At 35.9% G+C, this 25,306-nt stretch overlaps 4 protein-coding genes across 4 annotated transcripts in view; 3 read left to right on the top strand and 1 right to left on the bottom strand.

The window, feature by feature from the left end:
* The first annotated feature begins 1,934 nt into the window (after window positions 1–1,934).
* On the top strand, window positions 1,935–3,609 carry LOC107560846 (zinc finger protein 239-like). The gene is made up of 2 exons (XM_016245116.1): window positions 1,935–2,081; window positions 2,319–3,609. The coding sequence occupies exons 1-2, from the start codon at window positions 1,988–1,990 to the stop codon at window positions 3,338–3,340; spliced, it is 1,116 nt and encodes a 371-aa protein (XP_016100602.1). The 5' UTR covers window positions 1,935–1,987; the 3' UTR covers window positions 3,341–3,609.
* A 672-nt stretch (window positions 3,610–4,281) lies between these two features.
* LOC107560845 (zinc finger protein 135-like) lies at window positions 4,282–7,543 on the top strand. Its single transcript, XM_016245115.1, has 3 exons — window positions 4,282–4,481; window positions 5,483–5,696; window positions 6,324–7,543. The coding sequence occupies exons 2-3, from the start codon at window positions 5,603–5,605 to the stop codon at window positions 7,478–7,480; spliced, it is 1,251 nt and encodes a 416-aa protein (XP_016100601.1). The 5' UTR covers window positions 4,282–4,481; window positions 5,483–5,602; the 3' UTR covers window positions 7,481–7,543.
* Window positions 7,544–10,819: 3,276 nt separating this feature from the next.
* On the top strand, window positions 10,820–13,783 carry LOC107560853 (gastrula zinc finger protein XlCGF7.1-like). Its single transcript, XM_016245125.1, has 3 exons — window positions 10,820–10,865; window positions 11,120–11,183; window positions 12,600–13,783. Exons 2-3 carry the CDS (start codon window positions 11,129–11,131, stop codon window positions 13,400–13,402), a joined length of 858 nt encoding a protein of 285 aa, XP_016100611.1. The 5' UTR covers window positions 10,820–10,865; window positions 11,120–11,128; the 3' UTR covers window positions 13,403–13,783.
* Window positions 13,784–17,405: 3,622 nt separating this feature from the next.
* Window positions 17,406–25,306, bottom strand: part of LOC107560843 (zinc finger protein 501-like) — a 9,580-nt gene continuing 1,679 nt past the window's right edge. The window contains exons 2-3 of the mRNA XM_016245113.1: window positions 19,309–19,541; window positions 17,406–19,075 (exon numbers count right to left, since the gene is read on the bottom strand). Coding sequence (XP_016100599.1) covers window positions 17,706–19,075; window positions 19,309–19,393 — 1,455 coding nt within the window. The 5' untranslated portion in view covers window positions 19,394–19,541 and the 3' untranslated portion in view covers window positions 17,406–17,705. The remainder of the gene's footprint in view (window positions 19,076–19,308; window positions 19,542–25,306) is intronic.

Genomic DNA, 25,306 nt, shown 5'->3' with positions numbered 1-25,306 from the left:
ACCTTAGCAAGCACATCAAATTTTACCATCAGGCCTTTAAGATCCGGTCTTTCAGCTGCTCTCAGTGTGGAAAGAGTTTCACAGATAGACAGAATCTTAAGAGACACTTAAGAGTTCATTCTGGAGAGAGACCATACACGTGCCCTCATTGTGAAAATAGCTTCACGCAAAAAGTACATCTTGACAGGCACACAATGCTCCACACTGGAGAGAAACCGTACAGGTGTCCGCAGTGTGAAAAGAGTTTCGTGGAGGCATCAGCTCTCATACGTCATCTGCAAATTCATACTGGAGAAAAACCTTACTAGTTTAGCTTATCGACTATCATTGAATATACACAAGCAAGTTCATACTAGAGGAAAGCAGTACCACTGTACTCCGTGTGGGAAGAGTTTTGCATACCAAAGTTGAGCAGCTAGGGTTTTTAATCAACCAAACAATCAGTTTCTCACACTGAAGAAGTTGCTTAAGTGTCCTTTTCACATTTATGGGTTTGAAACACAGATGTAATTTATAGCAAACTTTCTGTAGAGGTTCTTGAGAGCAAATATTTGTGTATTATATTACATAATGTATTATATATTATATATTGTGACTTTTATGTTCTCATTTATTGCCATCGCAACAGTGCGGACTAATTTTTGCAATGAAAAATTAAGTAAAATAATATTTGCATTTTTCTGTCAATCACTGAAATGTAAAGTTGAACAAAGCATTAACCTATACAAGACAACAACCAAGTTAGGCTGTAAAGGTGGTCGGAAGATTTGATAAACAATGATGTAACCGTGTAGAGGTGTCTTTATAAGTTTTGCAAAATCTAAAATATAGATTGCAAATAATCTAAATAATAGTGATGTGTGACAGTGAATTTTTTTTTGTTCAGTGCTATGAAGTGAATAATATGAGATTCATACAAAGCAAATGTTTTGTTAAAATAAATATGTGCTGCTGTGAAATGCCACATCATTTGTGTGTTGTACGTTTTTATTGGGCTCTAGCAACTACTTTATTATTTTATATTTATGCTTGCTTTCTTAATGATTTTTATTCTGATTCTTGTTCTCTTATTAATGCGTTGGAAATGTCGCACCAAATGTTATCCTGGAGCACAAAACCAGTCATAAGGGTCAATTTTTAGAAATTGAGTTTTATACATCATAAGTTGAACAAATAAGCTTTCCATTGATGTATGGTTTGTTAGGATATTTGGTAATATTTGGCTGAGATAAAGCTATTTGAAAATCTGGAATCTGAGGGTGCAAAAAAAAAAAAAAATCAAATATTGAGAAAATCGCCTTTAAAGTTGTCAAAATGAAGTTCTTAGCAATGCATATTACTAATCAAAAATTAAGTTTTTATATATTTACAGTAGGAAACTTACAAAATAGATCATGGAACAAGATCTTTACTTAATATCCTAATGATTTTTGGCATAAAAGAAAAATCAATAATTTTGACCCATACAATGTATTGTTGGCTATTGCTACAAATATCCCCCAGTGACTTAACACTGCTTTTGTGCTCCAGGGCCACAAATGTCTGAGACTAGGAACAAAAGCAACAAATTAAAGAATAAATAAATAAAATAATATAAATATTGCTCCCACATAACCAACAGCCAATGTTTTTTTTTCTGCATGAAAATAATTTCAATTTTGAGTTTTTGTCAAGATACTTTTCAGTTCAGTTTTTGTTTCGTGTTACTTTTATATTATTATTTTTGTGTAGATAGAGATTTAATGACTATGCATCTGCAATATAAAACTCTAATATATATACTGTCTGATTATATAATGCACTACTAAATGAAGTCAAACTGAGCAGAACAGAATGACAGGAATTGATTTATTCCCTTTTTCCAAACACAGTGCTCTACACTCCAGTAGATGGCGCAAATGCACCGTAAAGTGGTTTAGAACCTGCCACAAAACGTGAAAGAAGAAGATTGTCCTGAGAGTAAATAACAGGAGAAATTGACAGAAATATGAGAAATATGGAGTTTGTTAAAGTGGAGCTTGACGACATGAGTGATCCAGAACCGTGTGTAATTAAATATGAAGATACTGAGGAACAAACAGGTTGGTGTATTCTTGAGTTGAGTAATATTGAGATGATAAATGATACATAAAATGCATTTAAATGATCAGAATCTTGTTGTATAGCAGTTGTCATCCACATTTTATTTTAATTAACAAGAGAATGACAGAACTAACCTTTGGCACATCAGATACTTTATATAGCTATCTCTGTTTCTTTCTGCTATTAAATCAGGGTTCACTTGAACTGATTTTATCCACATCTTATTTTTATTTTAGACTGGATGGAAGTGAACCAGCAAGTACATGAACTAAATGAAGCAGAGGATGAACGTTGTACCTTTCAAGCTCAAAGAACAAAAGCCAAACAGCTGCACACCTGCTCACAGTGTGGAAAGAGCTTCACACACAAAGGAAATCTTAACACACACGCAAGAATGCACACTGGAGAGAAACCATACACATGCCATCAATGTGCAAAGAGCTTTACTCGTTCATCAGGTCTCAGTAAACATCTGCTCTGTCACTCAGGAGTAAAGCCTTTTAGCTGTGATCAGTGTGGTAAACATTTCATTTCCTCATCAAAACTAAAAACACACCAGAAAGTTCATTCAGATGAGAGGCCTTATGAGTGTTCTTTGTGTCAAAAGAGTTTTTCACGGCTGGACAGTTGTAAACAGCATCAGAAAACACATGATGAAGTGAGAGATCATGTGTGTTGTGAATGTGGGAAGAGCTTTACTACAGCTAGTCAACTAAAACAGCACCAACGAATTCACACTGGAGAAAGACCTTACAAGTGCGCATATTGTGACAGGACTTTCACTCTTTCTGGAAACCTGAAAGCACATGAGCGAGTTCACACTGGAGAGAAGCCGTATCACTGTATTCAGTGTGGAGAGGGTTTCATAAGCACCAAAAATCTCAGTTATCATCTGCACATTCACTCTGGAGAAAGGCCATTTAGCTGTGATCAGTGTGGAAAAAAGTTTAAATCGGCATCAAATCTAAAATGTCACATGAATGTTCATACAGATGAAAAGCCTCACTTGTGTTCTTTGTGTGGAAAGAGTTTTTCAAGACTGAACAGTTGTAAGATGCACCAGAAAATGCATGATGACGTAAAAGAATACGTTTGTTTGGATTGTGGGAAGAGCTTTACTGCGGTCGGCCAGTTGAAACGGCACAAAAGAGTTCATACTGGAGAAAAACCTTACAAGTGCTCATATTGTGACAAGAGTTTCACTGTGTCAAAGACTGTAGCGATTCATATGGAAAAGCATTGTTCTGTGTCAGAGTGAGCAAATGTTTTCTACAGATTCAAATACTTTTTCAAGTGCGTGAGATTCAGATAAAGTAAATGTGCAGTTTGTTAAAATAAAGTAGTTTTGCTGGGGAACAGCAAATTACGACTTTAATTTTGCATTTATGCATTTTTATTCTTTGATTGAAAATCCCCTCATAAAGACTTAGACAAAGTAACAAAACAGACAGGAAACAAATGTAACAAAAACCAAGTGTGAAACGATTCCCTTAGTTTGTGAGTTTTAATTTGGAGTTTTCAAATAAATCAGACACATTTATTTATAAATGTACATATTTCGCTGGAACATAAACTTCATGTAGGCTCTCTCTCTCTCTCTCTATATATATATACGGATAATGTCCTGGAAAATTACTAGCACCTTTTCCATTTTTCTGCATATTTTTCTTACAGTGTACTAACTCATCAACAATCACAGGTACAAGCTACTAACAAAGTGTCTCATAAATGAAAAATAACAGCATTCAATTACTATTATTATTATTACTATTAAATTAAACAATTGCAAATAGAAGCTAACTTAATTCCTGTAACGTGTGTACTGCTAGGCATCTTTGGTTTCCTCTTTTTGTGTCATTTAAATGGTAAATTGTGCCTTTTTAACATTTGAGTCACTTATCAAAAGTTGCTAAAAGCTGCCGAATAAATTTTTTAAATAGCTAAATTTGTTGCTAGGTGCTTTTGGAAGAAAAGTTGCTAGGGTAGTCTGAAAAGTTGCTAAATTTAGCAACAAAATTGCTAAGTTGGCAACACTGGGTAGAAACAAGAGTCACTCATTTCTGGGATATTTTATATAATCTTATGGAGTATATATCTCCCGCTATCAGGGAGAGGTGGGATGTGCATGTTTTATTTATGGGAAGCATTTTTGTTCTTTGTGTCCAACAAAGAAATGTGTTGAAATTTTGGATTGAAATTAAAGCGACACGCTTTATTCAGTGTAAACTGCCGCTTTATGCCAACAAAAACAGTGTAAGATCAACGAGTCAGTCATTCAGAGAGTGACTGGGAAGCGAGTAAGCTTTGCTGCTCAATTCTTACATGAGGTGTTTACGACAGTCGATAGCGCGTTTGCGGCAGCAAATTTAAGACGAGGGTGAACGAGCGAACTACAAGAGGTACGAATTGAAAACACTTAAAGGCAGAATCATATGATGGATTTAGTCAGAAAGATTCATATCTGAACGGAACAAAGTCTGTTTGTATGCAGCTGATGCGTTACATTCATTAACAGTCGCGCTCAATAGTTCGATTTGTTTAATGTTTTCGTATCAGTTTGTCGTAGGAACATAATTTAACATCTCAGCTGCTTCTGTGGCAGTGTCAGCTGCTTATTTAACCAACTGGATAAATCTTGTATGTAGTTCTTGTAGATGTCATGAGCTTGCTTAAATGTTTCATAATATTAGTCCTTATAAATCATTATTAGATAGTTTTTTTTAAACTTTCTTTAATGTAACTAAACTTAATTCACTGCTGTAACTAGAACATTTACAACTGAAAACACTTTATTGCATGCAGCTTCATTTGGGAATGTGTTTTTACATTATGATACAATAAAGATGCTATCAGAACAGCATATTGTTTATTATAATCAAGCAAACGATTACTAGGAAATTGTTTGCAGAGTAATCTGTTTACTTACATAAGTCTTATAAATGTACTACTATAGAGTTTTCATAAATTAAAAAAGACCTAATAAAATTGCATAAGACTGATGAAAGTATGGAGATACAAAATAAATAAATACAAAAATAAAGGGATAAATTGCACCAAAATACTTGATGTCAGAATCAGTTTTATAAACATGTTATGTTTGATTGAGCCCGGTCTCATGAAAATGCGTATAAATAGTACGCAAAATAAAAATACTCTTGGTAGTGATACGCAAAAATTGACTTTGGCGTGCATATGATACGCATGTGTTTGGCGTGCATATGATACGAAATTTGTTGGCGTGCATATGATACGCATCTACCCCACAACCCTAAACCTACCCATCGCGTAGCATATACACGCCAAAGTCCATTTTTGCGTATCAATACCACGAGTTTTCATTTTTATTTGGCGTACTATTTATACGCACTTTCATGAGATCGGGTTGGTTTGATTTCAACAGGTCTGGTTCTTTAAGTTGAAACCACAAGATGGTATTAATTTTCAATGAGAGCTAGTGCCACAATTCACCATATAAACCAGGAGACTCCAGGTGTAACAACTGCAATCTGTCTGACATACTATGGTAAAGATGGAGCGCATTAAAGAGGAAAATGAGGACGTCAGTGATCCAGAGTTATGCGCCATAAAATATGAAGATACTGAGGATCAGAAAGGTTGGTTTCTATTCTTCATTCTTCATTATTGACTGATTTGGTTGCTGTGAAATGATGAGCAATATAGATATGATAAATACAGAAATGTTTCATAATGCTGTATAGCAGGTTTTAATACAATATATTCTATTACCAAGAGAATGACAGAACTATAATTCGTGTCAAAGAGTTGATAATTTGTAGTCACATTAAAGCTGTAGTTCACCCAGCAATTAAAATGGTCATATCCATGTTTACCATATTTAAGGCACGCTGTGCATCTGACTTATTAATCTGTGGAATGATATTCCAGATAATATTCAAAAGGAATTGCAAACTGTATTTGCAACTGCGTTTACATTTTGTGGACGCATACGTTGCGACATAATCCAAACACAATGGCAAATCGCGCATTTGTGTTTCCATTCTCTTTTCTGTGTATGTAACATGTCTGTCAAATTTTAAATGGAAACTCAAAGTCCATTTGCATTTGCATTTCCAATGTCTTACTAGTTAAGATTCTGTCAATGGACAGAAACCTCACCAGGTCTTTTTTTTGGGTGAACTAACCTTTTAAATCAGGGTTACTTGAATTTTTACATGTATCCTCCGTGAACAGAGTTTAATTACTTAATATGTTTATTTTAGACTTGATGGAAGTGATGGTGCAAACACAAGAGGATGTGAAACGTAAGTTCAGAATTAAAAGAACCAAAGCTAAAAAGCGGCTCATCTGCTCACAGTGCGGAAAGAGTTTTGGACACAAAAAATACCTTGAAAGTCACATAAGAATTCACACTGGAGAGAAACTGTACTCATGCCCTCAGTGTGGAAAGAGTTTTACTGGTCCATCTGCTCTCAGTTATCATCTGCGTGTTCATTCTGGAGAAAAGCCATTTAACTGTGATCAGTGTGGTAAAACGTTTATTTCATCATCAAATCTAAAAACACACCTGAAAGTTCATTCTGATGAGAAGCCTCACTTGTGTTCTCTCTGTGGAAGGAGTTTTTCAAGATTGGACAGTTATAAACAGCACCGGAAAATGCATAATTATGTGAGAGATCACTTGTGTTTTGAATGTGGGAAGAGCTTTACTACAGCTGCCCATCTGAAACAGCACCAAAGAGTTCATACTGGAGAAAAACCTTACAAGTGCTCATATTGTGACAAGAGTTTTAGTCACTCTGGAAACCTGAAAACACATGAGCGAGTTCATACTGGAGAAAGACTGTTTCACTGTACTCAGTGTGGAGAGAGTTTCAAAGATGCCAGAGTTCTCAAAAAACATCTGCGGATTCATTCTGAAAAAAAGGAATTTAACAGTGATCAGTCTGATCTGGAAAACAACCATACCGATGAGAGGCCTCGCTTGTGTTCTTTGTCTGGAAAGAGTTTTTCACGATGTAACAGTTGCAAACTACACCAGAAAATTCAAACTGGTGAAGGAGGTTGCATGTGTTGTGAGTGTGGGAAGAGCTTTAATGATGTCAGCCAATTGGAAAGGCACAAAAGAATTCACACTGGAGAAAAACCTTACAAGTGTTTATATTGTGACAAGAGTTTCATTCAGTCTGAACACCTGAAAACACATGAGAGAGTTCACACTGGAGAAAAACCTTACAAGTGCTCATATTGTGACAAGAGTTTCTCTGAGTCTGGAAACCTGAAAAAGCATGAGCGAGTTCATACCGGAGAGAAGCCGTATCACTGTACTCAGTGTGGAAGGAGTTTCACTCAGTCAACAACTCTGGTGACTCATGTTAAAAAGCATTGTTCTGTGAAGAAATGTTATCCTCAAATATAGGTGCATTTTGGTAAATGATGTGTGATTTGGTAAATTAGGTTATTGCGTTCTTTTAAATGTGTCGATGGTTGAAATAAACTACATTACATTTACATTTAATCATTTAGCAGACGCTTTTATCCAAAGTGACTTACAAATGAGAACAATAGAAGCAATCAGACCAACGAGAGAACAACAACAGTATACAAGTGCCACGCCAAGTCTCAGTTAGTCTAGCACAGTACACATAGCTAGTTTTTTTTTTATTATTATTATTAAATAATAGAATGGAGTAGAATAGGTAAGTGCTAGTATTAGTTGGTCAGGTGCTGGCGAAAAAGATGTGTCTTTAGATGTTTTTTGAAAATGGCTACAGACTCAGCTGTTCGAATTGAGATCGGGAGGTTATTCCACCAGCCGGGCACAGTCCAGGAAACACAGTCCAGTGATTTTGTGCCTCTTTGGGATGGCACCACAAGGCGCCATTCACTTGCAGAACGCAAGCTTCTGGAGGGCACATAAGTTTGAACTAGCGAGTTTAGGTATTATTGGTGCAGCGCCAGTGGTGGTCTTGTAGGCAAGCATCAGTACCTTGAATTTGATGCGAGCGGCTAGTCGGCTACTGGTAGCCAGTGTAACCTGATGAGGAGAGGAGTAACGTAAGCTTTTTTTGGCTCATTGAAGACCACTCTCGCTGCTGCATTCTGGATCAGTTGCAGAGGCTTGATAGTGCATGCGGGAAGGCCCGCCAAGAGAGCATTACAATAGTCCAGTCTGGAGAGAACAAGAGCTTGGACAAGAAGTTGTGTGGCATGCTCTGACAGGAAGGGTCTAATCTTCCTAATGTTGTATAAGGCAGATCTGCAGGTCTGGGCCGTTGTAGCAATGTGGTCGGTGAGGCTTAACAGATCATCGATCACAACTCCTAGGTTTCTGGCTGTCCTGGAAGGAGTTATGGTTGATGAACCCAACTGTATAGAGCAGCTGTGATGAAACGATGGGCCTGTGTCAAAAGCAGCAGACAGATCCAACAAGATGAGTACTGAGGATTTGAAAGCTGCTCTTGCCAGTCTCGGGGCTTCAGTAACCGAGAGCAGGGCAGTCTCAGTTAAGTGGCCGCTTTTGAAGCCAGATTGGTTGCTGTCCAGGAGGTTGTTTTGTGCGAGAAACATAGAGAGTTGGTTGAACACAACTCGCTCAAGTGTCTTTGCAATGAATGGAAGAAGGGATACCAGTCTGTAGTTTTCTAAAAGTGCTGTATTTAGAGAGGGTTTTTTTAAGCAGTGGGCTTACCCGATCCTGCTTAAATGCTGTGGGAAATGTACCAGTGTGAAGAGAGGTGTTGATAATGTGAGTAAGCGAAGGTATGACTGAAGAAGAAATGGCCTGAAGGAGGTGAGTGGGGATAGGATCAAGTGGACAAGTAGTAGGATGATTGGAAAGGATAAGTTTAGAAATGTCCGTCTCCGAGAGTGGAGAGAAGGAGAAGAGAGAGTGTGTAACTAGCAGTGCAGTTATGTTGGGATGCTGCAAATCATGACCTTTTTTTATTTTATTGTCTCCTCATGAAGACATGGACAAAGAATACAAATATTAAAAGAGACCAGAAATAAATGCATTACAAATCAACAATCAGCCATATTCCAATATGAAATGATTTCTTCAATTTGAATTTAAATAGTACTTTTAAACGATTAATCGTGATTAATCACATCCAAAATAAAAGTTTTTGTTTACATAATATATGTGTGTGTACTGTGTATATTTATTATGTATATATAAATACACACACACACATACAGTATATATTTTGAAAATGTTTACATTTATAAATTTATAAATACATTTATATTCATATAATTTATATTATAAATAAATATATAAAAATAACCTATTTTTTATACATGCATGTGTGTGTATTTAAATATACAAAATAAATATACACAGCACACATACATATATATTATGTAAACAAAAACTTATTTTGGATGTGATTAATTGCGATTAATCATTTGACAGCACTATTTATTATGTATATATAAATACACACATACAGTATATATTTTGAAAATATTTACATGTATAAATTTATATTAATATTATTTATATTATATATCAATATATTTAATCAATAAACATAACATTTAAATATATACATGCATGTGTGTGTATTTATATATATATATAATACATATACACAGTACACACACATTTATTATGTAAAAAATGTTTTTATTTTGGATGCGATTCATCGCAGTTAATCGTTTGACAGCACTAATTTTAAAACAAAACAGGTCTATGCTTTGTATAATAACACTAACATTTTTATTTGACTGACAAGCTCTCTGATTACTTGTGATTTGAGATAATATGCTTATTCATTTTATATTTTAGTCACATTTAATTCTGTTCAGTGGCAGTAATAAAATGTATTTATGATGATCCTGTAGTTTGTCTCAGTCTGTTGACACACAATGAAATGTGCTTAATGTGCCAATTTACAGAAGATCTCAGACATCATCATAATGAATGAGGAGAGAACAGGGAACTATTGGAGAGAGATTTAAATATGGTAGACCTGTTTCAAACTTATGTTATTTGTATAAAAAATAGGAATTGCACATTGATACAGGACAGGCTATGAGATTTTAAAATATGTTTCTTTAATTTTAATCAAAATAGTAAATGCAAAACATTAAAATAGCGTTTAGTTTGTTGTCAACCAAAGCAATGCAGAAATACAAGTCTCAATGTAGTATATGGAAATTATATAAACATACACATGTAACATACAAAAAAGACAAGGTGCAAGAGAAAAAATACAGTTTAAACCAAAAGCACAATATCATCTAGTTTAATTTTTTTAACTTGGTGAAATGTTTGGTGCACTTGTGCCTTATGACAAATCAGTCCATTAATACATACTATATAGTGTTTTGATTGGGAAAAAAAAGATAAAATTCTTGATTAATTGAGAATGAATGTTTAAATCACATAAATTCAGCATTAATACTGTTGCAAATGTATAGAATGTACAGCAATGATCATAAATACAACACAGATAGAATCTACAAGTTTTAAAATATATACAATAAATAAAATAATAAATATATGCAACATCGTATAACTAATTAAATTACTACTTCACAGAAACACCTCCTTTATATGTGGTTCCTAGTAATGTGTTAGTCTATTTATAGTGTTTTAGTCAGATATTTGATTCTGTTCAGAGGCAGTAATAGATTGTATTTGTGTTGGTCCTTTAGTTCTCACATTAGTTACTCTTTCTATCTACATCTTGTGTTATAAATGACCAGGAATATCCAGTGGGCGGCAGCATCACAATAAAGAGACACAATTTAAGAAAGTAGTGATTTACAAAGTTTGACACGAAAAAGCTTGAGAGGTGAGGTATTTCAGTTCTGGATATTGTAGCGAGTAATGACCAGTAGGATTTATTCAATGTTTTGTTATGAGTGTTTCATTTCTAATGCAGAAAAGATGTACTAACACTGTTTAGAAATCATAATCTGAATTTATTCATGAACTTGATCGGTCTGAGGATGTTTATCTTGTGTGGGTTGTCAGTTTTGGATTTAAGTGTAGTTTAAATGTAGTTTAAACTGTGCTTTGTTTCATCCTTATTTTGTTTAAGAGTAGACTGACGACATGAGTGATCCTGAACCATCTAGAATAAAACATGAAGATACTGAGAAACAAACAGGTTGGTGTCCATTCTTGATTCTTCGTTACTGACTGCTGAAAAACATTAAGATTAAAGGGGTCATATGACGTTGCTAAAAAGAACATTATTTTGTGTATTTGATGTAATGAAATATGTTTATGCAGTTTAAGGTTCAAAAAACACATTATTTCCCACATACTGTACATTATTGTTTCTCCTCTATGCCCCGCCTTTCTGAAACGCGTCGATTTTTACAAAGCTCATCGTTCTGAAAAGCAAGGTGTGCTGTGATTGGCCAGCTATCCAGTGCATTGTGATTGGCCGAATACCTCAAGCATGTGACGGAAATGTTACGCCCCTCACCATACTGTGATGCCCTGTCCGGCTGGAGCGACGATTCAAAAACATGAAAACCCATTATAAACGAGGCATTCATTGCATCCAGTGGAGACATAATTACTGATTATAATGACTTATTCTGTCTTTTTACGTGTTGCGTTGCATCGCGCCGCGTAAACATAAAACCATGTCTGCATTTGTGATCGGAGAAATGACAAACAACAAGCGCTACTCTACACTGCCTAAAAAACTCGCTTTAAATATATAAAATATAAAAACTCTTTAAATATAAAAAACGTACTTACAGTCTTTGAGTAAGAACAGTCGGCATTGTAGTCTACTCTCCCAGGATCAGGAAACGGTCCTCCATAAAATGCGCTGCACACATCTGAATATTTGGATTGAAGTGTTCTGGAACAGTGTTGTTAATACAACTTAACCACTGATTTCTAGTCGTGTCCATTTTTGGAAGGCCAAACAAAGTAGTTTCGCTTTCACAACGAAACACAGCGCCTTCACGACATGGCGGCGGCGGCAACAATACTACAGCGAGAATAAAAGTTAGTAAAAGACTTTAGTCTTTGCAACTTTACAGATCTTCTTTATGCACCAAGAGCTTGTAACACTCCAAAGAGAAAGGAAAAATTTAAATCGCATCATATGACCCTTTTAACAAAGCTTCTATCCACCTTTTTCTTGTCGTAAAAATGGGCCCGCGCCCATTTGTAAATGATATGGGTCTGGCTTCCGGTCTCATCTGTGTCCACTCCGTCCAGCTATTTTTAGCTGAACAAAACAGTTCGTTTTGCTGCTTGATATCGAAAGTTGGTGTGTCTTATCATATTATTTTAATGTATTATCTTAATTATGAACACATTGGTTTGTAGTGCAAGTGTTTTACCGTTTACCTCACATTGTTATTCTCCTCGTTATTTACCTATAGTGGCTAATGAACCGGAAGCCTCACCCATAGGCTTACTTCCGCGTTGAAGAAAAAGTTGGATAAGTATGATGCATAATAAAATGCAACTCATTAACCTGATCTCTGTTATTTTCTGCTAATCAGGGTTCAGTTGAATTTTCACTTTTGTTCTCCTTGAACTATGTTTATTTTAGACCAGAAAGAAGTGAAAGAGCAAAGACAAGAGCTGACTGAAGGGGAGGAGGAACACAGTGACTTCAGAACTCAAAGATTAAAAACCAAAAAGGTGCACACCTGCTCACATTCAGCTGACTGTTCATTGATGGAAGATTGTAAACAGCACCAGAAAACACATGATGATGTGAGAGATCATGTGTGTCGTGAGTGTGGGAAGAGCTTTAAAAAAGCTGCCTATCTGAAACGGCACCAAAGAGTTCACACTGTAGAGAAACCTTACAAGTGCTCATATTGTGACAAGAGTTTCACTCAGTCTGAACACCTGAAAATACATGAGCGAGTTCATACTGGAGAGAAGCCGTATCACTGTACTCAGTGTGAAAAGAGTTACAGATATAAAAGTGGTCTCAATTTTCATCTGCTCATTCACTCTGAAGAAAAGCCATTTACCTGTGATCAGTGTGGTACAGATTTTAAATTATCAGTACATCTAAAAAACCACATGAAAATTCACACAAATGAGAGGCCTTTTCCATGTTCATTTTGTGGAAAGAGTTTTGCTCGGCTGGATCATTGTAAACGGCACCAGAAAACACACACCAGTGAGAAAGATCATGTGTGTCGTGAGTGTGGGAAGAGATTTACTAGAGCTGATAATCTGCAACAGCACCAAAGAATTCATACTGGAGAGAAACCTTACAAGTGCTCATATTGTGACAAGAGTTTCACTCAGTTAGGATCCCTGAAAGCACATGAGCAAGTTCATACTGGAGAGAAGCCGTACTACTGCCCTCCTGTGAGAAGAGTTTTAGATGTTTAAAAAGCCTTAAAAATCACTTGAAAAAATGTCACACATCGTCACAGTGAGCAACATTTTCATGTTAAAACAGTTGAGTAAGCTGTGTGAGATAAACAAATATGAAGTTGCTCCCAAAAGCACAACAGCATCTAGTTTGATTGTGAATTTTGACTCGTTTGCAGTCTGATTGAGGAACTATAAATTTGGAAGTTTCACCAAGTTAATAACTCTTACCGTGTAAATAATAGTTAGCATCTTTCCTACCGTAATTAGTTTGTAAAATGTGTCTGGGTTGTGTGCTAAGCAAGTCTTTCTTTAATAAGACACGTTCATGTCATGTACTTGTTTTCTATATTATGCTCTGATTGTACATGAGTTGGAAAATATTAATCAGTAAACTAGCTGACAAAAAGTAAATCTGATTGTTTTCTTTATTTACAGATGGTTTAAAAAGTCCATTCAATTTCAAGACAACAATCATTGCTGTATAGTTTGCTTTGAATAATGCAAGTTCAATGACAAAACATGTATCACCAGATTCTTTTCTTTAATTATATTTAACTTATCTACACAAATTTTCAATTTCAGTATAAAAATACTATATTGTACAAATAGGCTGTACCGGTGGTCAGTAAGAATAAAGGACAGATATGTTATTCTGAAAGGATGTCGGGAACGGGATATTGTTAGACCGCCCGCTCCCGTTCAAATTACACTAGAGTTATGGACAGTGTTGGGGGTAACGCATTACAAGTAACGCGAGTTACGTAATCAGATTACTTTTTTCAAGTAACTTTGATACAAATACTTCAGCTAAAATAATGTTTTTTAAAATAATGTTTAAGTTAATACTTGTTCAAAACAATCACTTTAGCAAAGTTTGTACTATTTTCTGCTTATTTTGAAAAATAAAAGAATGAATTTTTGTTCAATAAATATACTGTCATTAAAGTATGTTCATTTAAAAAATATATTTTAAAATACAGAAACAAAATAATTTTAATAAGTAAAGATTCTGAAAGTATTGAAGGAGATCCAATAATAATTGAATATATATTTACAGTAGTAACAACAAATGATATTTTATTATATTATATGATTAATATCATGTTTTTAAATATGATGGTTTTATTCTAAACATGGTGATTATCTCTAATATGGACACACCCAACATAATATATGATATTTATCATCTGAATCTAACCATGTCATGTCAATAAATGGAAAAGTGAGCCATCTATTAATTATCATGTTAATTACTGTGCGCCTTTAGCCCCAACAGCAGGGGCGCTTTTGACCCCAAATACCATACTTTTACATATTCTTTCGTTATTTAAAAACTGTTGCTTTAATTATCTTAAACAAAACTGAAAATCATAAAGACCTTTGTTTCAAAATATATGCAGTAATTTGAGCAATTCTCATTTGCTACTTAAATCTACAACATTTAAAAAAAAACCATAAAATATTAGATTAAGTAAGCACGGAATCAACTTTGCATTGCTGCGCGCGATCGTGTCAAGGATCAGACAAATATACAGGTGCATCTTGAAAAGTGAATGTTTTGGAAAGTGCTACGCCACGTTTTTGTGCCGTCTAGTGGTTTAGATGAAAATAATATCAAAGGAGCCTTTTACCCCGGGGTGCGTTTAACCCCGTTGTACCCTATTTGAGATACTTTAATCAGATCTTTGATCTTCAAAGGTTAGTTCTGTCATTCACTTGTTAATACAATCAAAATGTGGATGACAACTGCTATACAAGATTATGATGTACATTTAATATCTCAGGGATCCCTAGATTATTTGCTTTTTTAACCCCTTAACTGTCACCCCCCATTTTTTTTAAAATAGGCATGCAGGTTCACTATCCAAACTTAAATTGTTGTAATTTATGAACACTTTGGAATACAGACATAAGGTTGATCTCTTTTTAAAGAATTAAAAAAACAATCTTGTAGGATGATGTTAATATTCTCGAGTATTTATAGCTGAACTGTTGTGGGAGGGGCTTCACTGTAGGTGTGAACTGTGATCATTGATACTGAGACCCACAGGACCAGATCTGGAGAAATCAAAATACAGGACTTAATTTATACTGAACTGCTTCAGTTATGCTGAATTTTAAGTGTACATATTTGCCATTACAAATACAGAGGATTTTGGCAAGGCTGTATATTATTAGCATATAAAACAAATGTATAAAAAGCAACTCGTGTTTTTAAAATGCAGAATTTTAAGAAGCGCCTTAGGCTACACCATTGTATAGAAACCCTAGGGTGGTTTTACTTTAACATCAGATTTATAAATAAATGTTAGAATAAAGAATTTGAGAAGATCTATTCTGGTTGAGAGATGGAGCACAAAAAGCAGGTATACCTATCAAGGTACAAAGCTTTATTGTAAGGGGTACATCATATATGCGAAGTAGAGGCAGTGAAACTGTCAGCTCAGCAAAGTAAAGGAAAAAACTTAGTATAGCCAGTTAAGCAAAACACCATGTCTTATGACCATGATCATGGCTGCATCCTTAGGAGGTATAGAGGGCACAGGACAGGGTGTTCTAGAATCTTACAATAAAATAATCCTACGCTCTAAAAAATGCTGGGTTAAATATAACCCAGCGCTGTGTTAAAAAGGGACAAACCCAGCTATTAGGTTGTTTTGACCCAGCGGTTGGGTCAAAACAATCCAACCGCTGGGTCAAAACAACCCAATAGCTGGGTTTGTCCCTTTTTAACCCAGCATTTTTTAGTGTAATTTATGCATTCATAGAAATAAATAATTACTTGTGCTCTCTATGTTGGAGGAGTTTTAGATGTGTCTGAACAGTTTGAAAGGAATGCCAGAACATAAACATCAGCCCCGCCCCGCTTGTATGTGCATAGAAATCACCCAGTCATAATGTCTGTTTGTAATATAAACAACAAAAGATCGAAATAACAGAGCCATCACGTTTAACTGAGATGCTGAAAAGCCTTTGTCTCATTCAAATAGTTCCCTGTTTTCACCTCATTCATTATGAGGATGTCTGAGATCTTCTGTAAATTGGCACATTAAGCACATTTGTGACCATGGAGCGCAAAACCAGTCATAAGTCGCACGGGTATGGGTCAAAATAATCGATATTTCTTTTATGCCAAAAATCATTAAGATATGAAATAAAGATCATGTTCAATGAATATATTTTGTAAATTTTTTTACAAAATATCTTTACTGTTGTTGGGGAAGTCGTGGCCTAATGGTTAGAGTCGGACTCGTAACCCAAAGGTTGTGGGTTCGAGTCTCGTACCGGCAGGGATTGTAGGTGGGGGGAGTGAATGTACAGCACTCTCTCCCACCTTCAATACCACGACTGAGGTGCCCTTGAGCAAGACACCGAACCCCCAACTGCTCCCCGGGTGCCGCAGCATAAATGGCTGCCCACTGCTCCGGGTGTGTGTTCACAGTGTGTGTGTGTTCACTGCTGTGTGTGTGCACTTTGGATGGGATAAATGCAGAGCACTAATTCTGAGTATGGGTCACCATACTTGGCCTCACGTCACACTTAAATTTACTATCGTAAATATATCAAAACTTCATTTTTGATTAGTAATATAAGAAATTTGGACAACTTTAAAGGTGATTTTTTTGCACCCTCAGATTCCAGATTTTCAAATAGTTGTATCTCGGCCAAATATTGTCCGATCCTAACAAACCATACATCAATGGAGAGCTGATTTATTCAGAAAATTGACCCTTAAGACTGGTTTTGTGGTCCAGGGTCACATTTCATTGTGTGTCAATAGACTAAGACAAACTACAAGATTATTAACTATGATATTTATTTTTATATTGAAATTAGTTTATAAAAGTTAAATATAATTAAACAATAGAATCTAGTGATTCAGATGATGCATGTTTTGTCACTGAACTTATATTATTCAAATTAAATTATACAACAATGTTTGTCTTGCAACATAATGCAGCTGTTTTAATGGAAATTCTAAACCATCTGTTAATAATGAAAACTTTATTTAGCAGTTTTTTATTATTATTGGTTAAAATCTTCCAACTCATGTACAATCTGAGCATATAGAAAACAAGTGAATGTGTTTCATTCAAGCAAAACCTCCAAGTCCAGCCTGGTTTTACAAACTAATTACACAGTAGGAAAGATTTAAATTATTATTAACACTGTGAGAATCATTTTATGGTGAAACTTCAAACATCACTCTATAGCTCCTTAATCAGACTACAAACAAGTCAAAATTCACAAAATTAAAGGTGCATTTGTGCTTTTGGGAGCAACTTCATATTTTGTTTATCTCACACAATTTGTTTGACTATTTTAACATAAAAATGTTGCTCACTGTGATGTGACGTTTTTTCAAGTGCCTTTTTAGGCTTTTTAAAAATCTAAAACTCTTCTCACAGGGAGGGCAGTAGTACTTCTCTCCAGTATGAACTCGCTCATGCCTTTTCAGGTTTCCAGAGTGACTAAAACTCTTGTCACAATATGAGCACTTGTAAGGTTTCTCTCCAGTATGAATTCTTTGGTGCTGTTTCAGATGGGCAGCTCTAGTAAAGCTCTTCCCACACTCACACACATGATCTCTCTCACCGGTGTGTATTTTCTGGTGCATTTTACAATGATTTGGCCGAGCAAAACTCTTTCCACAAAACAAACATTCATAAGGTCTTACATTTGTATGAATTATCATGTGTTTTTTCAGAAATGCTGATGATTTGAAATCTGTACCACACTGATCACAGGTAATTGGCTTTTCTCCAGAGTGAACGAGCAGATGACGGTTGAGACCACTTTTACATCTGAAACTCTTTCCACACCGAGTACAGTAATACGGCTTCTCTCCAGTGTGAACTCGCTCATGCTTTTTCAGGTGTTCAGACTGAGTGAAACTCTTGTCACAATATGAGCACTTGTGAGGTTTTTCTCCAGTGTGAATTCTTTGGTGGCGTTGCAGAGTGTCAGATCTAGTAAAGCTCTTTGGACAGTCACGACACACATGATCTTTCTCACCGGTGTGTATTTTTTGGTGCCGTTTACAATGATCCAGTTGAGCAAAACTCTCTCCACAAGAAAAACAAGCAAAAGGCCTCTCATTTGTGTGAATTTTCATGTGGTATTTTAGATGTACTGATGATTTAAAATCTGTACCACACTGATCACAGGTAAATGGTCTTTCTCCAGAGTGAATGAGCAGATGAACATTGAGATCAGTTTTATCTCTGAAACTCTCTCCACACTGAGTACAGTGATACGGCTTCTCTCCAGTGTGAACTCGCTCATGTATTTTCATGGTTCCTGCCTGAGTGAAACTCTTGTCACAATATGAACACTTGTGAGGTTTTTCTCCAGTGTGAATCCTTTTGTGCAGTTTCAAACTGGTAACTTTAGTGAAGCTCTTCCCACAATCCAAACACACATGATCTTTCACTTCATCATGTGTTTTCTGATGCTGTTTATAAGTGTCCAGTTGTGAAAAACTCTTTCTACACTGAGGGCATGTGTATGGTTTCTCTCCAGTGTGGATTCTCGTGTGTCTTTTAAGGTTTCTTTTGTGTGAGAAACTCTTCTCGCACTGTGAGCAGTTGTGCAGCTTTTTGGCTTTTGTTCTTTGAGTTTTGAAGTCACAGTGTTTCTCCTCCTCTTCATTCGGTTCTTGTTTGTGCTCTTTCATCTCAATCCGGTCTGAAATAAACAAGTAAGAATCAGTTTATGTGAACCCTGATTTAACAGCAGAAAACAACAGAGATCAGATAATTGTAAAAAGAATCAGATGTGCAAAAGATTAGATAATTATCTTGTAGATGACAACAGTGTTATGATAATTTAAATGCATTTCTGTATAATTTATCATCCATATACTGATCACAATTTCACAACTAACAAAAACAGTCAGTAATTAAGAACCAAGAACCAACCTGTTTGTTTCTCAGTATCTTCATGTTTTATTCTGGATGGTTCTGGATCCCTCATGTCTTCAATCTCCTCTTTAATAAACTCCATCTTTAACAGTCACAGATTTCAGCTGCTGCACCTGGAGTTTGTTCTTCTCTTGTAGGATGATGTGAATATTCTCCAGTATTTATAGCTGAATTGTTATGGGAGGGGCTTCACTGATCATTGTCTGATACTGAGACCCACAGGACCAGATCTGGAGAAATTAAAATACAGGACTTAATTTATACTGAACTGCTTCAATTATGCTGAAATTAAATGAACATATTTGCTGTTAGAAATACGGAGTATTTTTTATTATTAGCACATAAAACAGCAAACTAATTTTTATGAAAGGCAGGATATTGAACAGCGAGTTGCATTGTTGAAAGGAAATGCACCCCAGTGTAGTTTTACTTTAGCATCAGATTAAACAATTTACAAATGTATGTTTGTAATATAAACGACAAAAGATCAAAATAACTGAGCTGTCACATTTAGCTCCGGTGCTATCTCTTTCAAATAGTTCCTTGTTTTCACCTTCATTATGATGATGTCTGAGATCTTCTGTAAATTGGCATATTAAGCATATTTTACTTGTGTGAATAGGTAGACAAGCTAAAGGATCATCACCATTGACATTTCACTCCATTCAGTTCTTGTCTTCGCTCTTTCACTTCTATCTGGTCTAAAATAAACCTATTAATAAGTTAGAATCATTTCAAGGTGAGTATTAAGTATCAGATCTTTGATCTTCAAAGGTTAGTTCGGTCTTTCCTTTGCAGTGTTGGGGCTACAAGTAACATAAGTTACAAAATCAGATTACCTTTTTCAAGTAACTAGTAAAGTAACGCATTACTTTTTAATGTACAATTTACATCGGAGTTACTTTTCCAAATAAGTATCACAAGTTACTTTGTTTTCACATTTACTGACTGTGTTTGCTGTGTATGATGCTTTCTGTATTTCTAGACTAAATGTGAACATGCATTTACTCATTTCACGTACACAAAAACAGCATAAAATGAAATGTAAATTCAGAATAAGGTCTCAAACCTGCAATGATTAAATAACACTACTGTATTTTATCCCATTTTACTAACCAATGCCTTTGCAGCTGACATTCGATAATCCAATTCAACCATAGTAAGAATGCCTTTAGATCAACAACATTTGTGTTTCTTTCTTCTTTTTATTCATGAAGAGTGTTGAACTTTCTTCTCCTGCATCAGATTCTTCATGTTATCCAGAAAAGCAGCAGTTTGTTTGAGCTGCACGCTCTAATGCACAGACGTGAATTAATATTTCCTTCAGCCTGAAGCTTATTCATTTCACTTTTGCTGTGAAAGCTTACATTTGCCAAAGACAGAACTTGTTTTATTAAAAACAAACAAGCAAGCCCAGCCCAGATGTGAAAAATAACACATTTTGATTGTTTTTGAAAGTTACTTATAAAAGTAATTACAATATTGTGCTACTCCCTAAATAAGTAATTGCATTATTTACTTTTTATGGGAAGTAATGTGTTACATTACTTTTGCGTTACCTTTTCTCATCTGGGCTGGGCTTGAGGGTGCGTTCTCCGCCGCCTCGGTCTCGGTCACCTCTCTTCACAGACACGTAAATAAAACAACCTGAATCTCAGCGAATACTTGCCTCAAAGACATGAGAAATATATTTATAGAAAGCCTGAAATGCCTACCTTTAAATTAACGTCCAAAACAAATATTATCTGTAAAAGTAATCCGTATGAAACATACGCAATGTCCAGTTTTCCCGTCTCAACTCATTACATCGAATGCGGTCACGCCCACAAGCCGATCGCGCTTTTCAGATTGTAAACATCCACATCGCCTCCACATAAACAACCGTGAAGAGTTCATCCCGGCTACTTTTTGTTTCTGGAAGAAGACGCGCTGAGAGAAATAACCCAGAATTGACCTCACAACGCAATGCGTCACGCAGCTAGATCCAGTGGAGAATATCACTCTGATGAGTAGCCTAGGATTACTTGCATCTGTTGTTAAGCACACAACCCGAGACACCAAGCACACAACCCGAGACATTAGGCCTGCACGATTAATCGTTTGTAAACCGAAATCGCGATTTGAAAGGGTGCGATTTTCAAATCGCAAGAGCGATTATTTCGATGAAGGACTATCAAATATGTAACAAGCAGCTACATCGTTTTTGACAGTTGCGCATTTTACTTTGATGCAGAGTTTAACCAATAGGGGGCATTTTAACACTGCACGTGCTGACTGAACCAGCAAATAACGCCATTTGGAAAAGATAAGCGCGAGCGGGAGCAGCAGTTCAACTTCCCAACAAAGTGTGTCTGCAGAAGAGCAAAGTCCTGCAGACAACTTGATACCTAAACGAAAAAGCATGTTTTTTCATGTCAAAAGTATGTTTGGAATTATTTTGGATTTTGACGTTCGGATGTACTTCGAAGGCAAGCACTTAAAACCTGCCGAACGTCTGTGTCGACCTCACGAGGCAACACAACCAACCTGTATCAGCACCTGCAGAAGTATCACAGACAAATCTATGATGAATGCATGGCCAAAAGGCCCACCGATGAACACACTTCGTCACAACCACCGCGACTGACATCCAAGCAAGCTTCAATTGCTCAAGCGTTATAAAGTGGCACACACTGGTGCAGTCTGTCTCGTATTTTCTTTATGACCGCGAAAATAACTAAAATATTTAATCAGTTTTGATCGTACAGATAAAAATAAGGTATAGTTTGAAACTGCAAAGGGTCTACTTTTATTTGTGCATAGTCATAATAACAACAAAATGTGTTTTTGTAAAAAAAATAAATTAATAAACAGGGTGCGTTCTCCGCCGTCTCGGTCTCGGTCACCTCTCTTCACAGACACGTAAATAAAACAACCTGAATCTCAGCGAATACTTGCCTCAAAGACATGAGAAATATATTTATAGAAAGCCTGAAATGTCTCCCTTTAAATTAACGTCCAAAACAAATATTATCTGTAAAAGTAATCCGTATGAAACATACGCAATGTCCAGTTTTCCCGTCTCAACTCATTACATCGAATGCGGTCACGGCCACAAGCCGATCGCGCTTTTCAGATTGTAAACATCCACATCGCCTCCACATAAACAACCGTGAAGAGTTCATCCCGGCTACTTTTTGTTTCTGGAAGAAGACGCGCTGAGAGAAATAACCCAGAATTGACCTCACAACGCAATGCGTCACGCAGCTAGATCCAGTGGAGAATATCACTCTGATGAGTAGCCTAGGATTACTTGCATCTGTTGTTATTGTGACATAACTTGTACACATCTTACTAGTTAGACTTTTCAAAATTCCTGACTACATGTTTGAAATCAAGTGAAACATTTTGAAATATGTGATATTTCATTGTCTAAATGTCTCACAACGCCAGGATGTTTGTTTAATGTTTTAACATATAAAACCACAAGATATAAAAGTAGTGTGATTGTTAACACTATCTCTCAGTGTGAATCACTAAATATTCATGGCCATTGCCACACCCTCGCATAAGGGCATTCTATCACAAAACATGTTTTACAAATGTTAAATCATTTAATCAGTTTTGATCGTACAGATAAGAATAAGGTATAGTTTGAAACTGCAAAGGGTCTACTTTTATTTGTGCATAGTCATAATAACAACAAAATGTGTTTTTGTAAAAAAAATAAATTAATAAACAGGGTGCGTTCTCCGCCGTCTCGGTCTCGGTCACCTCTCTTCACAGACACGTAAATAAAACAACCTGAATCTCAGCGAATACTTGCCTCAAAGACATGAGAAATATATTTATAGAAAGCCTGAAATGTCTCCCTTTAAATTAACGTCCAAAACAAATATTATCTGTAAAAGTAATCCGTATGAAACATACGCAATGTCCAGTTTTCCCGTCTCAACTCATTACATCGAATGCGGTCACGGCCACAAGCCGATCGCGCTTTTCAGATTGTAAACATCCACATCGCCTCCACATAAACAACCGTGAAGAGTTCATCCCGGCTACTTTTTGTTTCTGGAAGAAGACGCGCTGAGAGAAATAACCCAGAATTGACCTCACAACGCAATGCGTCACGCAGCTAGATCCAGTGGAGAATATCACTCTGATGAGTAGCCTAGGATTACTTGCATCTGTTGTTATTGTGACATAACTTGTACACATCTTACTAGTTAGACTTTTCAAAATTCCTGACTACATGTTTGAAATCAAGTGAAACATTTTGAAATATGTGATATTTCATTGTCTAAATGTCTCACAACGCCAGGATGTTTGTTTAATGTTTTAACATATAAAACCACAAGATATAAAAGTAGTGTGATTGTTAACACTATCTCTCAGTGTGAATCACTAAATATTCATGGCCATTGCCACACCCTCGCATAAGGGCATTCTATCACAAAACATGTTTTACAAATGTTAAATCAATATATTGTTTTCTGTAAATAAGTGAACAGGATAATTCTCGCATCATTTTGTAGCAAAAACTCTAGTCTACCGCATTCTCAAAAGTTCTGTATGTGTTTTATGGCCTTATTTCAGTGACTTAAAATTTTTTGTTTTTCACTAACCATGCATAAACACTGTTTTCTCAAAAACACAAACATGTACTTTCATGCACATGTTTGATTGTAGCCCAGTTTGTGCTGAATACAGTGTTATCAGACTTTAGCCATTAAACATTTTTTAAGATACTGGAAAAAACACAAATGTCAGGGCATGCCAAAACTTCTCCAGGGCACCAAAACACCCTCAGACCCCAGAGGGTTAAATGGCAAAAACTTTTGCTGTCATTGTTTCAACATTAAAGGGGTCATATGATGCGATTTCAAGTTTTCCTTTCTCTTTGGAGTGTTACAAGCTGATTGTGCATAGATAAGATCCCTGAAGTTGCAAAGACTAAAGTCTCAAAACCAAAGATATATTCTTTATCAAAGTTAAGACTCTGCCACGCCCTCCTAAAACGGCTCGCTCTAACACGCCCCCACATATCTACCTCACTATGTGGAAATATTTGCATAATGCCGCCCAAATGTGCACGCAAAGAAAGGCGGCGTGGTTTCAGTAACCGCAGTTAGTGTTGAAGCAGCATGTCAGGGAGACGCTGTGTGTTTCTAGGCGAAAGCAAAAGCACTTTATTTGGCCTTCCGAAAGTAGATGCATTTAGGAATCTTTAAGATTACTTACAACAGAACAGCAACGCATTTTATGGACGACCGTTTCGTGAATCTAGACCACATTCTCAAAAGTCTTGTGAACAAACGTTCTGTATGTGTTTTATGGCCTTATTACAGTGACTTAAAAAAATTAGTTTTTCACTAACCATGCATAAACATTGTTTTCTCAGAAACACAAACATGTACTTTCATGCTGCTCACAAATTATTGGAGCACAGTTTGTGCTGAATACAGTGTTATCAGACTTTAGTCATTAACATTTTTTTTAAGATACTGAAAAAAAAAAACAAATTTCAGGGCATGCTAAAACTTCTTCAGGGCGCCAAAACACCCTCAGACCCCAGAGGGTTAAATGGCAAAAACTTTTGCTGGCATTTTCAACCTTAATGTAGGTTATGGTCAGTATTTTACTGATGTAGAATTGTTTACAGTGTGTTTGGGTTCTTTAAAGTTTAATATTTTATATATAATTGTTAATTTAACTTTAAGATACTGTAGTTATTTTCTTAATTTGTCATGACAGATGTTTGCATCATGACAACTTTATAAAAATATGGCCACAATGTTTAAGAAAAAAACAGTAGCATAGTTTGTGATAATACTTGGTATTTCTTTGGTGCTATTAAAGCAGGGGTGTCCAAACTGGGTCCTGGAGGGCCGGTGTCCTGCAGAGTTTAGCTCCAACTTGCCTCAACACACCTGCCTTCAAGTTTCTAGTATACCTAGTAAGAGCTTGATTAGCTGCTTCAGGTGTGTTTAATTAGGGTTGGAGCTAAACTCTTCAG

Source organism: Sinocyclocheilus grahami, unplaced genomic scaffold (assembly GCF_001515645.1).
Source record: "Sinocyclocheilus grahami isolate Dianchi unplaced genomic scaffold, SAMN03320097.WGS_v1.1 scaffold746.1, whole genome shotgun sequence".
NCBI lineage: Eukaryota > Metazoa > Chordata > Actinopteri > Cypriniformes > Cyprinidae > Sinocyclocheilus > Sinocyclocheilus grahami.
The sequence above is the reverse complement of the archived record's forward strand: the minus strand, read 5'-3'. Positions and strand labels throughout refer to the sequence as shown.

What these genes read in the sequence shown, in the direction of transcription:
- LOC107560846 (XM_016245116.1), top strand. Translation starts at nt 1,988, where the DNA reads ATGAGAAATATGGAGTTTGTTAAAGTGGAGCTTGACGACATGAGTGAT. An exon ending in AGATACTGAGGAACAAACAG is followed by an intron (nt 2,082 to 2,318) that starts GTTGGTGTATTC and finishes TTTTTATTTTAG; the next exon opens with ACTGGATGGAAGTGAACCAG.
- LOC107560845 (XM_016245115.1), top strand. Translation starts at nt 5,603, where the DNA reads ATGGTAAAGATGGAGCGCATTAAAGAGGAAAATGAGGACGTCAGTGAT. An exon ending in AGATACTGAGGATCAGAAAG is followed by an intron (nt 5,697 to 6,323) that starts GTTGGTTTCTAT and finishes TGTTTATTTTAG; the next exon opens with ACTTGATGGAAGTGATGGTG.
- LOC107560853 (XM_016245125.1), top strand. Translation starts at nt 11,129, where the DNA reads ATGAGTGATCCTGAACCATCTAGAATAAAACATGAAGATACTGAGAAA. An exon ending in AGATACTGAGAAACAAACAG is followed by an intron (nt 11,184 to 12,599) that starts GTTGGTGTCCAT and finishes TGTTTATTTTAG; the next exon opens with ACCAGAAAGAAGTGAAAGAG.